Source organism: Amblyomma americanum, chromosome 1, assembly GCF_052857255.1.
Source record: "Amblyomma americanum isolate KBUSLIRL-KWMA chromosome 1, ASM5285725v1, whole genome shotgun sequence".
Taxonomy (NCBI): Eukaryota; Metazoa; Arthropoda; class Arachnida; order Ixodida; family Ixodidae; genus Amblyomma; species Amblyomma americanum.
In genome coordinates this window covers 151,960,790-151,978,856 of record NC_135497.1, presented here as the reverse complement: position 1 = coordinate 151,978,856, position 18,067 = coordinate 151,960,790, and the positions used below count along the sequence as shown (strand labels likewise).

The 18,067-nt window shown below is 43.1% G+C and overlaps 1 protein-coding gene across 3 annotated transcripts in view; it reads left to right on the top strand.

The window, feature by feature from the left end:
• Cpsf5 (cleavage and polyadenylation specificity factor subunit 5) overlaps positions 1 to 15,198 on the top strand; it is a 48,996-nt gene extending 33,798 nt beyond the window's left edge. Inside the window, exons 6-7 of one of the 3 annotated variants that reach the window (XM_077647371.1) lie at positions 7,398 to 7,512; positions 11,064 to 15,198. In XM_077647371.1, the coding sequence (XP_077503497.1) occupies positions 7,398 to 7,512; positions 11,064 to 11,118 (170 nt within the window). In that variant the 3' untranslated portion in view covers positions 11,119 to 15,198. Of the gene's footprint in view, positions 1 to 7,397; positions 7,513 to 11,063 lie in introns of those variants that run through there. The other 2 variants (XM_077647372.1, XM_077647373.1) reach the window with 2 other exon arrangements.
• Positions 15,199 to 18,067: the final 2,869 nt, after the last annotated feature.

The window sequence follows — 18,067 nt, the reverse complement described above, 5'->3', positions numbered from 1 at the left end:
GTGTCATACAATTTCTCGTTGCATATCGCTTACATATGGTAGTCAAGTTGTAGGCTAGCTTGCGGCAGGGATTCGAACCAACAACGTATGCATCTTCGATTGTATGCCTTCCCAGAATTTCATATCAAAATTGTGATGTAACTGTTCGTTGTACAGCGTTCCAGGTGGTGTCACACACACGTGTGTGCGTGCGTGTGTGTGTGCGCGCGCGCAGCAAGAGGGTCTGAATGTTTGTGGTCTGATGTGCAACCAATACGGAAAAACATAAATTCGTAAAAAAGAACTGAAATGCATGTACTTACAAACATTATGCGTAAACAATGCAACCAGGGACAGCAGTGCTTTTGCATTCCCGCAGGTAATTTTTATTTCCTAGGGGAAGAGGTGGGCTTGGCAACGGCAGCTAGGTCAATCGTGTACGCGTCACTGCATACATATACGGACACACATGCTCACATGCACGTGCATACACCCACCTAAACACGTTCACACTATACACACGCAAAGACACACCTGTACACAGGTGCACACACATGCAGGCACAAAGGTTTTTACTGCATACAGTATTTTCTTTTAGAAGCTGTAAGGGACACTTTCGTGTGACCTGTACAGGCGGATTCGGTGGCAGGGCTGAGATTCCATGCTGATGTGCAATTAAAAGACGACTGATAACTAAGAAATATTGACCGGCGATTACGGTACTTTGTAATTAAAAACTTTAGCACAGCTTGATTTTGCGGTATATAGAGGCAGAAAATTCAGACGACGCTTAAGCTACCCTTAAGGGTTTAGTGCAAGGCATTGCCACTTTGTTGCACAAGGCCTCTAAATTATTGCACTGAATGAACACTCTTCAGTGTAGAGTGCTCTGTGCAGCTGTGGCCCGGTTGCAGCGTCCTCTTCCATGTTTGCTGCTCCCTGCAAGAACGTATTGCATCGCGCTTGTCTTGTTGCTTTAAGGAGGAATGCTGAGGCCACAAAGGACGCATCTTTGTCAGGAGCAGGCCACGAGGCGCGTGGCTCGCACATTCAGAGTAGCGCATGCCTGTTCCTATGGTAAACAGCATGGAGTCCACAAATGGCCCCCATAGACGCACATGCATGTGCTGGTTGACAGTTTGACTGCCAATTCATGGCTGACTCCTGCTGCGACTTGCAGCTTTATGGTAAATCTTGCGCTGATTCAAACGTAATCAGTTACGCACCTGTGCGACAAGTAAGGGTCCCACAATCTTTGCACAAGGAATCGCCTGACTTGGACAAGGCAGTGCATTGTTTTTTCACAAGCCCTCCAATGTGTGCCGCCTGAAATGGCGGGATTGCTGGGTTATCTGCCTGCTACCTCATCCACTGTTGTTGCTTTTGTGCAGGTGGTTGCGGTGCATGTTGTAAGCGTGATGGCTATCTGTAAATGTGTTTAGGAAGTCTATTTGCAGCAGCCAGTGCAAACTGAGTACGTCCACTGTCACCTGCCCCTCCCGTACCCTCCTAATGTTAGAGGCACTACTTCCAGTCCTACTTGCTCCCAAATTATTGCTAGTCTAGATTAGGGAGCCAATCTATGGTTGCTCCTGTTTCTTCCCGTCTTCCTCTGTGTAAAAAAAAAATGTTTTTGAAAAGCACAGCTGCGTCATGGGTTGTGGGCTGCCCTGGGACGGCACCTGGGGCATGCATTCTGCTACATACCATGGCACTGATTGGTAATTGCCAGTTTCATCACTGGGCAAGTGAAATGCAATTCTTCCCAATGTTTTCATCTACTTGTTTTGGATTATGTTTTGAAACGGAAGGACTTTAGTTTGTGCCAGTTTCTGTAGTCCTGTTTGCGGTGATCTAGGCAGTGTGCGAAGAACCCTTTGGAATGCAATAATAAGTCGTGTAAAAGTTCGAGAGCCTCTTTGTCACTGTCATTTTTAAATGGCTGTACACTGCATCTGCTGATGAAGAAGGGGTCTCAGTGGAAACTTTTGTTCCTGCACATTTCTGTTTATTCATGACAAGCAGGAAGCTATTTTTTCTTGCACAATTATCACCATGGCCAGGAAAATGCTACAGAAATGCAACCAAGAAGCCACAGAGTGGGAAATATTGCCATCAAGTGTCAGGAGTTACCTATCATCATCAGCCAGATTATATCCACTGCAGTACAAAGGCCTCTCCTACTAGTAGATCTCCGTTAGCCTTGTCCTGCGCCAGCCGTAGCCTGCGTACTCTGCAGATTTCCCGATCTCATCTCCCCAACTTACTCTTTGCCGCCTCTGGCTTCATTTCTTTTCTCTTGGTATCCATTCACTTACCCTAATACCCCTGTCACACGGCCAGTTTCAATCACCCTCGAGTCGAGGGTCTTCGAGATTCTCAATCGCCATCGAACTCGCCGCTGCTACACTGCAAATCTCAATGGCCATTGAAATGGTTCTCGTGTCTTACGCCACAGATGAGTGGCGCCACAATCGCTACTTTGGATTTTGCAGAAATAACAAAAATAGTTGATAAATGTATACTAAATGCTGAAATACAGGCATACGCGAAAGTCGTTAAAAACCCTTTTAGTTGCACGTACGCGACGTACATATGCATACACTGCTGTAGCCACTTTAATACAAGACGAGCCAAAACCAAGCCAGTCCAACTGCGTCGGAGCGCTGCTTCGTCAGGCTTAAGACCTGGGAAATCGCAATGATATCTGAAAAACAAGAGCTATTTTTCTCTTGAAACTTTATGCAAGAGTCATCATCATCATCATCATCAGCCCTACTACACCCACTGCAGGGCAAAGGCCTCTCCCATGTCTCTCCAATTAACCCTATCCTTTGCCAGCTGCATCCACCCTTTGCCTGCAAACTTCTTAATCTCATCCGCCCATCTAACCTTCTGCCGCCCCCTGCTACGCTTACTTTCTCTTGGAACCCACTCCGTTACCCTTAAAGACCAGCGGTTATCTTGCCTTCGCATTACATGCCCTGCCCAAGCCCATTTCTTTCTCTTGATTTCGACTAGGATGTCATTAACCCGTGTTTGTTCCCTCACCCACTCTGCCCGCTTCCGATCTCTTAACGTTACACCTATCATTTTTCTTTCCATGGCTCGCTGCGTTGTCCTTAACTTAAGCTGAACTCTTTTCGTTAGCCTCCACGTTTCTGCCCCGTAGGTGAGTACCGGTAAGATTATGCTGTTGTACACTTTCCTCTTGAGGGAAATTGGTAAACTGCCACTCATGATCTGCGAGAATTTGCCATATGCGCTCCACCCCATTCTTATCCTTCTAGTTATCTCCCTCTCATGATCCGGATCAGCTGTCACTACCTGCCCTAAGTAGACGTATTCCGGCACAATTTCTAGGCTCTCGCTGCCAATTGTGAACTGTTGTTCCCTTGCTAGGCTGTTGAACATTACCTTGGTTTTCTGCATGTTAATTTTTAGACCCATCGATCTGCTCTGCCTGTCTAACTCGTTGATCATGATTTGCAGTTCACCTCCTGAGTGACTCAGCAAGGCAATGTCATCAGCAAATCTCAGATTATTTAGGTATTCTCCATTTATTCTTATTCCCAACTGTTCCCAATTCAGGCCTCGAAATACCTCCTGCAAACATGCGGTGAACAGCATTGGCGAGATCGTGTCTCCTTGCCTGACGCCCTTCCTTATTGGAATTTTATTGCTGACTTTATGGAGGACTATAGTAGCTGTGCAGTTGCTATATATATCTTCCAGTATTTTGACATAAGGCTCTTCTACCCCCTGATTACGCAATGCCTGTATGACTGCTGAGGTTTCCACTGAGTCGAATGCTTTCTCGTAATCAATGAAAGCTATATATAGAGGTTGGTTATATTCGTCGCATTTCTCTATCACCTGATTGATGGTGTGAATATGATCTATTGTAGAATATCCTTTACGAAAGCCTGCCTGATCATTTGGTTGATTAAAGTCTAACGTTGCCCTGACTCTATTAGCGATTACCTTAGTAAATACTTTGTAGGCAACGGATAGTAAGCTGATCGGCCTGTAATTTTTCAAGTCCTTGGCGTCTCCCTTCTTATGAATTAAGATAATGTTTGCATTCTTCCAAGCTTCTGGTACAGTCGAGGTCATAAGGCATTGCGTATACAGGGTGGCTAGTTTTTCTAGCACGATGTCCCCTCCATCCTTCAACAGATCGGCTGTTACCTGATCCTCCCCAGCTGCTTTTCCCCTTTTCATTGCTTCTAAGGCTTTCTTTACTTCATCTTTCGTGACTGGCGGGATGACGCATTGCTGTGCACTGCTGTCTTTCTCATTAGCGTTCTGATTACATTGGCTACTGTACAGGTCTGTGTAGAACTCTTCGGCTACGTTAACTATCTTATCCATATTGCTAATGACATTGCCCTGCTTGTCTCTTAATGCATACATCTGGTTTTTACCTATGCCTAGTTTCCTCTTCACTGTTTTTAGGCTACCTCCGTTCTTTAGAGCATGCTCGATTCTCTCCATATTAAACTTCCTTATGTCGGCTACCTTGCGCTTATTTATTAACTTTGATAGCTCCGTTAGTTCTATTCTATCGGTAGTGTTAGATGCCTTCATGTTTTGGCGCTTCTTAATCAGATCTTTCGTCACCTGAGATAGCTTCCCGGTAGCTTTTCGAACTGTCCTACCGCCTACTTCTACTGCGCACTCCGTAATTATTGACGTCAGGTTATCGTGCATTGAATGAACATCAAGATCATCTTCCTCAGTTAAAGCCGAGTATCTGTTTTGCAACGCTATCTTAAACTCCTGTGCTTTCCCTCTTACGGCTAACTCGTTAATGGTCTTCTTCTTCGCTAGCTTCTTCCGTTCCCTCTTCAAGTCTAGGCTAATTCTAGACCTTACCATTCTATGGTCGCTGCAACGCACCCTTCCGAGGACGGCCACATCCTGAATGATGCCAGGTTTAGCGGATAGTATGAAGTCTATTTCATTTTTAATCTCACCATTGGGGCTCTTCCAGGTCCACTTCCTGTTTTCTCGTTTGCATGCCGCGCAATTCTCCACCGGGTTAAAAAAAAAAAAAAAAAAACCGCGTGTCGATGGAATTGCATAACCAGGCCTGGAGTGCGGCCTTATCTCGGTGACCAGAACCGACAACGCACTCTCTCACCAGAGCAGGATTTGGCCACCCTGGTGTAGTACTTGGCCACAACCTTCTATGATCAAACCAATTAATGCAAGAGTAAGAATGGGCAAATCGAAGGCGAATACAACAGCTTAGAACACGATATTGCTTTGAGGGATTAGCGACGAAGCTGTTATCGCTGTGAAGCGGGCGGGCAGGGTGCCGCCATGTTGTCAACGTTAAGTACGCAAGCAACGCAAAGACTGCAACGCAAAATGAATGCGCTTAATGCGCTTAAAACCAGTCTAATATAATTTTAAAATAATTTTACAAGCTGCTTACATTAAATTTTATGCAAATAATGTTTGTTCATGTTTTTTCATCGTGAATGTGTCGTGTACGAAAGTGCGCTTGGCGCCGCTCGGAGCAACGCTAGCAACCTTGGGTAGCGCTCGAAGGCCCTCGAAATCTCGATGGAGTTCTGCGCTACTCCGTTGACTCGATAGGCTATTGACTCGATCGCCATTGAAACTGCCCGTGTGGTAGCGCTCGATCGCCTTTGAGTCGATAGACTATCGGTTCGAGGGCCCTCGAAATGCCCGTGTGACAGGGGTATAAGAGACCTTTGATTATCTGTCCTCTGCATTGTATGCCCCACTTTAGCCTATTTCTCGTGATTTCAGGGGGGACATCATTACCTCGAGATTGCTAATTTAATCTTCTGTCGTTCTGCCGCTGAACATTACAGCTTATCGTTTTTCTTTTTTCTGTTTACTGTGCAGTCCTTATAATCTAATTTGAGCTTATTTGTTAACCTCCAGGTTTAGCCCTGGAGGTGAGTAGTGGCATTTCAATAACTGTTAACAACATGACAAGTCTATCTTGTAACCGGCACTTTGTGAACTAGTTGTCAATTCATGTCAAGCTGAGCTTGTCATCTCCTATATTTTTGGTACAACTAATCATGACAAATGGGATTTTGTCATGGTAGCAAAAAGGTTAAACATAACCATTCATTATAGATTGCAGTTACACTGACACCTTTGTGGATGTGGCTTACTTAGCCAAATGAAGCGACTTTCCTAGCATTCTTGATGTTTCCCATATATATCTGTGCTGAGGGGAAAATTTGAGGCTTTACTGCTTTAGCACATGGTACGGTTTAGGCTGAAGGCATAACGGCGTTAAGCTTATTACGTTGTAATTATCGTGCAGTGGAAGAACTTCAGTGCACATTTTTTATATCTGTGTGCAGTTGTACATGCATTACTAGGAAGATATTTTTCGAGTGGAAACACCTTTTTGACATCACCTCTAGTTATTAGAAGATTTTGTTGAAGGGGAACAACTGAATTTTAAGGACCCAGTTTTTTTTTTTAACTTAAGTGTTCAAGGGGCTCAGTTTCACAGCGGTATTGTTAGAAACGCTGTGCGTGATATTTACCAAGAACTTCTATATCTGTGGATGCGCCCATTTTGATGTATCCTGATGCTGGATCATCAACGAGCGCAATCAGGAAATGCTCAACATTGTGGCACTATCTAGTAAACGCTGAAAACACTTCATCAGCAATATGGAGGACATGCTGCTTTTCGTCGAAGGCGCCACTGGAGAGGCCATAAACTATAATAAAATATGATGAATATTTCTGAAAGAAAAAACACTGCACCCAATTATGAACATATAATATTTTGCTGAGATGTGGTGACGTGGTGGTGTACACAGGTAATGGCAAGATTTCAGCGCAAGGTGTCACATCATCTTATTTTATGCAATTTTAAATGCCGAATTAAAATAATAAATCCTCATTTCTTCTATAGTGCAGTTCTCAATTCTTGTGTAATATGAGATCTTTTCGTTCATCATAATTTCATGATACATTTTGATCAGTTGTTGGTCCCTTTAAATGAGTGCATTTAACATTTTGAAACCAGTCGTATGTTTCAGCATTGGAGTAATAGAAAGGAGGCTTCTTTTTATGCCTGCAGTTGATTGTTTCCTAATATGGGGTATTGTTCAGAAGTTACTGCAGTCAGGGGTCATGTGTTGCTTCCTCCAGCTGCCTTATTGTCTTGAAACTTGGCTCCCATTGGAACCAACTTCTTTCCCATAGTTAATGTAGCTTTGTTTGGTGTATCAGATCAATGCTTTTTGGCCTAAGTGCCACATTCCTGCTATCACATCCTACGGCCTCACAGTTATGGCTATTGCTAGCATGACAGTTCTCATTGATAGAATGTTGCATTGGTTGTTGAAAGTGTACCTTTTTGTTTTGCACCTGGCCGATGTACTCATGCATCATATTTTCTTTCATAGCACTTTTTGCTGTCCCCAAAAACTACAAATTGGTGGCGGCACCATTGTTCGAGCTCTATGACAATGCCCAGGGGTATGGCCCCATCATCTCCAGCCTTCCTCAGGCTTTGAGCAGGTGACTACCAGCTTTTTGTATTTTTTCTTGTAATATGTGGCAAGAAACTTTCTGGAGCATGCACGTTACCTTGGACTTTGATAGTAGTGAAAGCCTTCATCAATCCTTCTTTTCATAGTTACTGAACTACTGTAAGGGGGTGGTGCTAAGTATTGACTGTTTAGACTAATTGGTGCCAGAACTATACATCTTGTGTAAACTGGTGTGTCTGGCCAAACCACTGGCTCAAGCAAAAGCTGCTGAAGCGTGAGAAAAGTTGCTCACAGCCATTTAGGCATTGTGGTAGGGAGTAACTGCTGCTGCAATGTGGCTTGCTGCACTGTGGGCAGTATCATTGAAATGATTTGTTCCTTTCTCGAAGTGCAAATTTTTAAGTTGGGTGGCGGCCACCGATGTGGCTCAGTGGCTATGTTGCTTGGCTGCTGACCCAAAAGACACGGGTTCGATCCCGGCCACGGCGGTCTATTTTCGATGGAGGCGAAATTCTAGAGGCCCGTGTACTGTGTGATGTCAGTGCACGTTTAAGAACCCCAAGTGGTCGGAAATTTCCGAAGCCCTTCACTATGGCGTCCCTCATAGCCTGAGTTGCTTTGGCACGTTAAAGGTGCCATGACATGGTCATTCTTCATATTGCAGTTTTGTGCTTCAGTAACTAATACAAGAGCTTATGATTCAGTTTCCGAAATTTGGATGCCCTGGGCGCGCTGTATATTCCAAAAAATGCGTCATGACGTCACTAGGGCCTACACGGAGCAACGTCGTCAGCTCTCGTTGATGCAATGTGCGCAGCAAGGTCCCATTCCTCCATGTACTTTCGCGGGCGATCAAAGTGCAGTCGTTTCCTATATATGAATGACTGGCGCCGTAAAAGCGTTAATAACAGTAACGCAGTTATTCTTCGGTATAGGTAGGGTCCGGTCACACTAGGCCGATGCAACGGCGATTGGTTGGCTGGTGGGTATGCAAATGCTGTCACTGACGCACCGGTATGTCATGCTAGACCAACAACGACTCCAGCACAATCAATGACCCCATATCGCAGTAGTGTAAAGAGTGAATTTAGTGGGAACTGGCCGAGTGTGGTGGGGGACTAGTTGGTATGACATTCTATAAACTTAAGAACTTTGAAACTTATTGGACCTGATCATGCTAGCCACGGCAACATACGTGATGTGCGTGCACTAGCGAAGGTGTGCTTTCATTCGGTGCCTGCGCATAGAACCTATCAGCAAGACAAGCGACGCGGACAAAAAACGCCGCGCGACGGTGCCGCTCGTCGCGTGCCGCCGTCGCCTGGGCTTGTGCGGCCGAGCGAAAGCTTCACACCCGGTGAATAGACGGCCCAAAAATCTGCGTGTTTTCATTAATTGGTTGTTTTCATTAATTCAAGTATTGTGCGAACGTATTTTTAGCTGACGCGATTTAAAATCAAATACTGTTGACATAAGAGGAAGCAGATACAATTAAGCGAGAAGCGCTGTCCTATGCGATGCGTTTCCCAAGCAGGCGATATAGCATCAGTGGCACTTAATTATTGCAGTGTTATCATAGCGTGTAAATGTGTAAAACTACAATTTGTGAGCAATACTAAGTAATATTTAAGATAAGGAGAGCCCACCTTGCATTTTATGTCATGCGAAGGAGCAGTACTGTTTAATAATAATAATAAATTTATTTCTGCCTCAAAGGTATATGGACAGAGGAACTGCAGAAAAAGCTGTAAAAAATACAGCTTGACAAAGCTACGTGAACAACCCCAGCGCTGGGCTGCAGTTGTCGTAATCGTCTCATTCTTGGGCCACAATGCGCACGCTCAGTGAACTCTAAATGATGTACTATTATTTTTAAGCACTCCTTTAGACGGCGGCGACTATTCATCGGTGCGGGCAGTGAAAGCATTTGAGTCGCGTAGGGTTTTGCAAGTGGCTTGGTTCCTGCAAAAGGGTTCTACGAGCCGAAGGGAATGTATGCACACATGCAGCGGGGAAGTCGTCTCATTCGGCACTTTTTTCTCCTTCTTTCGTGCTTCAAGGTTACTCTAGTGCCACCTTGTGATAATTTGAGTTTAATTATCGCGCTGATGAATAGTGAACAAGAAATTGGTAGCCAGCTACAAAACTCCGCGGCTTTCACGACGCACATCGGCAAAGGCATGCACGGCACGTGCCACTTTTGACATACGGGTGCACTTGACTGCTCAAAAGAGACCACACTCATAACATAAAAATAACATGTTTATGAGTGTAAATAATAAAGCAGGGGTCTATCGATTTCTGTTTCCTCGACAATCACAAAACGGGTGCCACGAGGAAGTCCGCTTTCCCAAGGATCACTCAGCTCGCGTACCAAGTTGAAGGCTTCCGAAAAGAAAACACGGAAAATGCATTTTATTTCGGTAAGCTAAAAAAAGAAAACTTTTCAAGCGACCACCGTCTACAGTGTGCATGCAAGCACCTCAACAGCGCGCAGCAGACGACGCGAGTTGGGTATGCCCCTGTGACATCAGCGATAAGAGGTTGCCAGACCAGCAAGCAGTTCGCAGAAGAAATGGAAAAAAACGTTTTTCAAATATTCACCGCACAGAATCAACTGAAACTTGGGGAATTTTAATTTAACGTGTCGAGAATTAAATGTGATAAGCAGGGTATGCGTGAAAATACACTGTCATGGCCCCTTTAAACCACAATAAACCGTAAACCATTAACTTAGATGGCACAATAGTGTCTAAACTGTAGTTCTCATAAGCGGTGGTCTGATTCAAAACACCATTTGCCACTATTTTTACACGAGCAGCAATTTTCACCTACTGGCAGAGAGAGGCCGGTGTGGTTGCATCTGTCAGTGGCTGTCAGACTGAGCAAGTGGTGTTTTTGGATCTTAATTCATGATGTTGCAGAAGCAGAGCATAAATGAATGCTCATTACTCAGGTGGAAGCCATGCTGGTGGTTTTGTAACATTGCACATTGGAAAAAAGCTTTCTTCATTATTTGTGCATTTCATGTGCATTGATTTACATTTTTGCATTATACTTTAGAACATGTTGAAGTAGTGAATGATTTTGAATGTGCCAAGTCTTACTGCTGCAAACATTTCAACAGCCTCGTCCATTCTTTCTCTATGCTGTGTCATTGCTCACATGGCAAAAAAAATAATGCACCTGTCATTAGTTGTTTATAGAATGTTACTTTGGTAAAGTAATTTGCTTTCTTTGCATCCAGGGTACATTGCTAGAGATTTAATGGTGCTCTGCATAATTTGCACACTCAGAATTTGGCTGCATTATATTTATTCCCAGGCTGTGTGCCAAGGCATCGAGGAAATTAATTTTTTTCACTAATATTGCATTTCACAAACTTTCGGCTTCGGGTTTATAGTGCATCACCACCTGCAGTAACACATATGCTGTTGTCTTGCTTGCTTGAGAGCTTTTGTTTGGTACAAGGGTATGGTTTATCATGAAATAACAATCAATTTTTTTTTATTCTTGCTTTGTCCTGTAATACGTATGTCAAAAGTTGGTGCTTACTCACGGACCTGTATTTATTTGCAGCAAAATACTTGGGCTTTCTTTTTTTGCAGATTCAACTTTATCTATTTGTGACTGATGAGATCATACATCATGGAGTTGTCTGCTGGCATTTTCACACATCTGCTTGGGCATTGGACGTTGCCATCTTGGTGCATTCTCTGTGTTAGTCATGAGCAAGGACGTCATCATATTGAAAAAAAAGCTTGCCCATACGTCCTGGCAAGCTGTATTTGAATTTCTCACAGCTCTCATCTTCATCAGCTCATTTTAAATGAAATGTGTACAGAGAGTCATAAGCATTAACTTTACAAATATTCTGGGTTTTGTACACTAAATGTGTGTTACGGTTGTTTTTGGAAGTCTGTTTTCATTCTTTTGGGAGTTGTATACAACAATGACCATATAGATTGCTTGAGTACTGTGTTGACATGCTTCCGAAGCTGAACGCTAACATGCAGCCCAGACTTGCTTCGATTTTTTGTTACCAATTCAGGGCTTGGTGTACACTCCAGTTCAATTAGTTGCCTACTGTGTGTATATGTTATATCAATAGTGGCTCGTGGATCACACAATATGTAATTTTTCAATTTACCTGAAGAGCCATAAAATGGACAGAATGATATTAATCTTGCTCTCTACTGCAGTGCACTTAGTTGCTTACTTTGTGCATATGTTATGTCAATGATGGCTCGTTGTTCACACAATGTGTATTTTTTCTTCAATTTACCTAAAGAGCCTTAAAATGGACTGAATACTATTAATTTTGGTCTCTACTGCAGTGCAATTAGTTGCTTACTGTGTGTATATGTTATGTCAAAAATGGCTCCTGGTTCACACATTGTGCATTTTTTCTTTAATTTACTTGAAGAGCCTTAAAATGGACTGAATACTATTCATTTTGGTCTCTCTGTGGTGTTTCATGGAGCCTTCAAATGCATGTGCATACTTTTGTGGGTGTAAACCGTTCATGTTCTCATGCATTGTGCAGGATACCTTTGTTATGAAATTTTGTTACTTTCCTCTCTTGTTCATCTATTTGTTGCGATTGCCCATTCAATTTTGACTAAACCCTTCCCTGCTGAGCACATTTTTCTTGGGTGTGTTGGAATTTAAATCAAGGTATGATGTTTTGAAAGAATATCTGCAAGTTTTGAATTTCAAATCGTGTTCATATGGTCAGGGAATTGGTGTGTGTGTGTGCGTGCGTGTGTGTGTGAATTTAAATCAAGGTATGATTTTTTTTAGAGAATGTCTGTTTTGAATTTCAAATCATGTTCATATGGGCAAGAAAATGGTGTGTTGGAATTTAAATCAAGGTATGATGTTTTGAGAGAATATCTGTTTAAATCAAGGTATGATAATTTTGCTGTAATATACCTTTGCAACAAACTTCGGTAGGATAAATACAGCGGTCAAAATCCCGTTTTTCCCCCAAAAAGAAGCGCCGAACCATGTATACTTTACACCCGGCACTTCACAACCACAAATCGTTGTTTTCTTTTCTTTTCTTTTTTTTTGCGAATAAGGTGGATATATGTACATAGACGCGGCCGGAGCTATATTACGGGCCTCCCTAATTCGAATGGACGACCGATGAGGGAGCTCCCTCCAGGGCTCGCCGTGGTGTTCTCTCGTAACACTGAGCGCGGCGCGAAATCGTGACCCGGTCTTCTGCAGCTCAACTGCGCTTTTTTCCTTTCTCTGTTTTCCTTCTTCCTGCTTTGTTCTTTTCCCGTTCTCCCACCTACGCTCTGAGTGTCATTAGTGAGGTGCTGGCCCATCTCCAGCGACTCGAGAGCGAACGAAGGAGCGAAGCAACTGTAGCCGGTGTCGCGAGAAGCGGTGCCCGGCGTGCAATGCCGATGAGCGAGCGCTGCACGACGGACCTCTCCGAGGTGTCGCTCGTCCATTTGGTCGGCTACAAAGCGCGGCCCTTGTAGACACGTCGAGCGCGCCTCTGCACACTCTGTCACGTCTTGTTTTGAATTTCAAATCTTGTTCATATGGTCAGGAAAATGGTGTGTGTGTTGGAATTTAAATCAAGATATGATGTTTAGAGAGTATCTGTTTTGAATTTCAAATCATGTTCATATGGACAGGAAAATGGTGTGTTGGAATTTAAATCAAGGTATGATGTTTTGAGAGAATATCTGTTTGTTTTGAATTTCAAATCGTGTTCATATGGTCAGGAAAATGGTGTGTGTATGTGTGTGTGTGTTTGAATTTAAATCAAGGTATGATGTTTTGAGAGAATATCTATTTTGAAGGTTGTTTTCAGTTTTTCCTGTTTCACCTTCTGCATGACCAATGATGAATTGGGAACTCTGCATGACCAATGATGAATTGGGAACCATGCTTCAGGCAACAGTGCCATCTAGCGCCATTGTAATCACAGAATGGGCAGGAAAATGATGTGTTGGAATTTAAATCAAGGTATGACGTTTTGAGAGAATATCTGTTTGTTTTGAATTTCAAATCGTGTTCATATGGTCAAGAAAATGGTGTGTGTGTGTGTGTGTGTGTGTGTTTGAATTTAAATCAAGGTATGATGTTTTGAGAGAATATCTATTTTGAAGGTTGCTTTCAGTTTTTCCTGTTTCACCTTCTGCATGACTTTCTGTTTCACCTTCTGCATGACCAATGATGAATTGTGAACTCTGCATGACCAATGATGAATTGGGAACCATGCTTCAGGCAACAGTGCCATCTAGCGCCATTGTAATCACAGAATGGGCAGGAAAATGGTGTGTTGGAATTTAAATCAAGGTATGACGTTTTGAGAGAATATCTGTTTGTTTTATGAATTGTGAACTCTGCATGACCAATGATGAATTGGGAACCATGCTTCAGGCAACAGTGCCATCTAGCGCCATTGTAATCACAGAATGGGCAGGAAAATGGTGTGTTGGAATTTAAATCAAGGTATGACGTTTTGAGAGAATATCTGTTTGTTTTGAATTTCAAATCTTGTTCATATGGTCAGGAAAATGGTGTGTGTGTGTGTGTTTGAATTTAAATCAAGGTATGATGTTTTGAGAGAATATCTATTTTGAAGGTTGTTTTCAGTTTTTCCTGTTTCACCTTCTGCATGACTTTCTGTTTCACCTTCTGCATGACCAATGATGAATTGTGAACTCTGCATGACCAATGATGAATTGGGAACCATGCTTCAGGCAACAGTGCCATCTAGCGCCATTGTAATCACAGAATGGGCAGGAAAATGGTGTGTTGGAATTTAAATCAAGGTATGACGTTTTGAGAGAATATCTGTTTGTTTTGAATTTCAAATCTTGTTCATATGGTCAGGAAAATGGTGTGTGTGTGTGTGTTTGAATTTAAATCAAGGTATGATGTTTTGAGAGAATATCTATTTTGAAGGTTGTTTTCAGTTTTTCCTGTTTCACCTTCTGCATGACTTTCTGTTTCACCTTCTGCATGACCAATGATGAATTGTGAACTCTGCATGACCAATGATGAATTGGGAACCATGCTTCAGGCAACAGTGCCATCTAGCGCCATTGTAATCACAGAATGGGCAGGAAAATGGTGTGTTGGAATTTAAATCAAGGTATGATGTTTGAGAGAATATCTGTTTGTTTTGAATTTCAAATCGTGTTCATATGGTCAGGAAAATGGTGTGTGTGTGTGTGTTTGAATTTAAACCAAGGTATGATGTTTTGAGAGAATATCTATTTTGAAGGTTGTTTTCAGTTTTTCCTGTTTCACCTTCTGCATGACTTTTTGTTTCACCTTCCACATGACCAATGACGAATTGTAAACTCTGCATGACCAATGACGAATTGTAAACTCTGCATGACCAATGATGAATTGTGAACCATGCTTCAGGCAACAGTGCCATCTAGCGCCATTGTAATCACAGAATGGCCAGTGTTTTATGGCTACTGATAATAATTCAAGAAACTGTGATGAAATACTATAGCTTTGTGCTAAGTAACTAATGTTGGTCTTTGTTGTTAGGCAACTCCTCCTACTGCAGTCTTGCTCAGTGCAGTCTCATTTGATTGGGAGTATGTGACTTGTCCTTGCTGATGTGGTGCATTCAGTAAAGATGCATTCTTGCCAGATGGCACATACATTTGTGTGTGGTTTGCCTCTCATGACAGCATTAAAGGAGCACCTATTAGCTTTTTGTGAAGCTGTTTTGTCCTTTTGCCATTTTTTATTATGCATTGTTCTCTGAAACACCTAGGCACTCCCTTCTCTATTGCAGACACCCACAAACATTCATGCAAGCAATCAAAAACAAGCACAATCACAGGATTGTGCTTGTTTTTGATTGCTTGCTTGAATGTTTGTGGGTGTCTGCATCAGTGTCTTTTTGCAGCCTACCTCAGTTGATTGGTGCAGGTTGCACACCTGGTGTAGAGATCATCTTGGTGTATTTAAAATGATTGAAAGGAAAACCCTGAGGTAGGCCTGTACTATACAGCTTCTCCTTTAGTTTTTTCTGAACTGGGGCTTAACAGAACGAGTCTTAATTATATGGTGGAATATGGCATTTTTTAGGACCTTTTTGATACCAATTTGGGCAGGGTGACGCACTGAAGCAGATCCAAAAGTCAGAATTAAACCATTGGTTTTATTTGAGCCGATGCTGAACGAGCAGCTGAAATTCTCACTCTTGGAACTGAACTCTATGTACAGAACTGCAGTGGTGGCCTAGTCGTTTTAGCATCCGCCTCGCAGCATGCGGAAGGTGCGAGGTCCGATTTCCAGTGCTGCCGGGTACCCATCGGTCATACAATGGATACAGGCTTTCCCCTGCCTGGTGCTCGGCTTCTTTAGGGTGAAATGCTTGGGAAATGGGGTTTTGACACCACCTTGAGTAAAAGAAGAAACGTTGTGCCATGGCGCTCTTTGGCCACAGATGTCCTTGCGCCATAAAAATTCATCATCATCAAATTCATCATCGTGAACTCTTAAGTAGAGTAGATAGAATTATTTTTCTGAATCGCTTTGATGAAACAGTTCAGAAACAGAATTCAGTAATTAGCTGCTGTTGAATGAAGGCACAAGGAGTGCATTGTGTTCACTTTGCTCATCAGCCAAGTGCTGTTTGGCATTGTTAACATGGACGTGCATGCTAGCTGCATGATGGTGGCCCCACACAATGTTGCATCTAAAGGTTAAATCCTTTTGCCTTCACTTCTGCTGTTGGGGCTGTGCCTACCACCCATAAACCTCTTATTACGATGTGCCTCTCATTTGCATGCCTTTTAAGGCCATATCTATAACATCTGCAAGTCGCGGCCAGCTCCTGTGGGGCACTTTCCGTGCAAATTTGCACTGTTTACCTGTAGCTAATGTGGTAGAAAGGATGTGATGTGCTTCTGTCTTGCTGTCCTGAATGATACTATTTATGCTGTTAGCAAGCAAAATCATGTTTATTTTTTAAAGTGTAGTCTTGCATTGGATCATATGGAGTGTGGACGCGTTTAACTTTGTCAAAGGGCAGCCAGCCAGCACAGCACGCATGCGCACCAACGTTTACTGGGGATAGCCAGCCGACAACTTTTTTTTCATGCACTGGTAGGTAGCATGGTCATTAAAATTGCATTATTTTACAGGGATGGCTGTCTGTGGGCAGTTTCAGCTGTGTTCTTAGTAGCTGCGTCACCAAAAACATCTTCGAGCTCAGTCATGGAACAGGCCGAGGAGGGCTGGTCATGCCATCCTCTTAACGGCTTTTGATAGCCCCACGAATGTGATTAGCACACCAGTGAACCTCAGGAGGCAGTGCTTAGACCTGTGCCTGCACATGCCAATGATTTTTGTGTGCTTGTAAATGCACTGCTAATTGGTGGTAGTATTCAAATTAGTACCCAGTTATGATGGCTACAAAGAACGAATTTTGTTAAATTGTAGATGTGCAGTGCCATTCCTACTGACCTATTATGCCATGTTCAGAGCATGGAAGAAAGATGTTTCAGCTTTGGCAAAAAGCATTGGGGTGCTGACCAAGAAAAGATATATTCCAGGAGCTAAGTCAAACCATTTTTCTAGACCAGTCCCAACCTTTGGTCAAGTGCATTTTTTTTTGCCATTTTGACTCTTATACCCACCAGGTGATATTTCGTGGGACCATCGAATTTATATTCTCACTAGTTCATCAAATTTCCGTGCAGGAAAAAACTCATGATTCCTCAGACACGCATAGTAAATCATGCATGTCCTCAGTTGGCAGGCTCTCATACCCGTGCCACAGACGCACAAGAAATGGTAGTAAATGCTCTTGCCTTACTGCGAAAAAGTGACTGATTTTGAGTGTTTTAAAATTAAAATTATTCAAGAAGTGCTAGATGTACTGCGTGCGCATTGTAGTACATCTAACTGTAGCTTATTGATTATACTGCCAAATGAAAGGGTGGAGTTGTGCGTGTAATCTTTTTCAGAAAAAATTGGCTAAATATGCTGGTAATACAAAAAATACAAGCAATTCAAAAATAAGCCGCTGCACTGAGCCAGAAATTGATTGCAAAATAATTAAAGTATACAAAACGTTGCATATGTTCTTAGCTAACATTCATGCAAGAAAGGAAGAGAGGTGCCGTAGTGGAGGGCTCCGGAATAATTTCGACCACCTTGGGATCTTTAACGTGCACTGACATCGCACAGCACACGGGCGCCTTAGCGTTTCGCCTCCGTCGAAACGTGGCCCCAGCGGTCGGGTTCGAACCCGGGAACAACTCCGGATCAGTAGCCGAGCGCCCTAACCACTGAGCCGCCGCGGCGGGTGCGCAGCTTGTCCAGGAGCGCCGCTTAGGGTGCCTTAGTGTTCCTGTATTATCATCATCAGCCTGACTACGCCCACTTCAGGACAAAGGACTCTCCCATACCTCTCCAATTAATCCTGTCATTTACCAGCTGCGCCCACCGTATGCCCGCAAACTTCTTAATCTCATTCGCCCATATAACTTTCTGCCACCCCCTGCTACGCTTGCCTTCTCTTGGAATCCACTCCGTTAACCTTAAGGGCCAGCGGTTATCTTTTCTTCGCATTACAG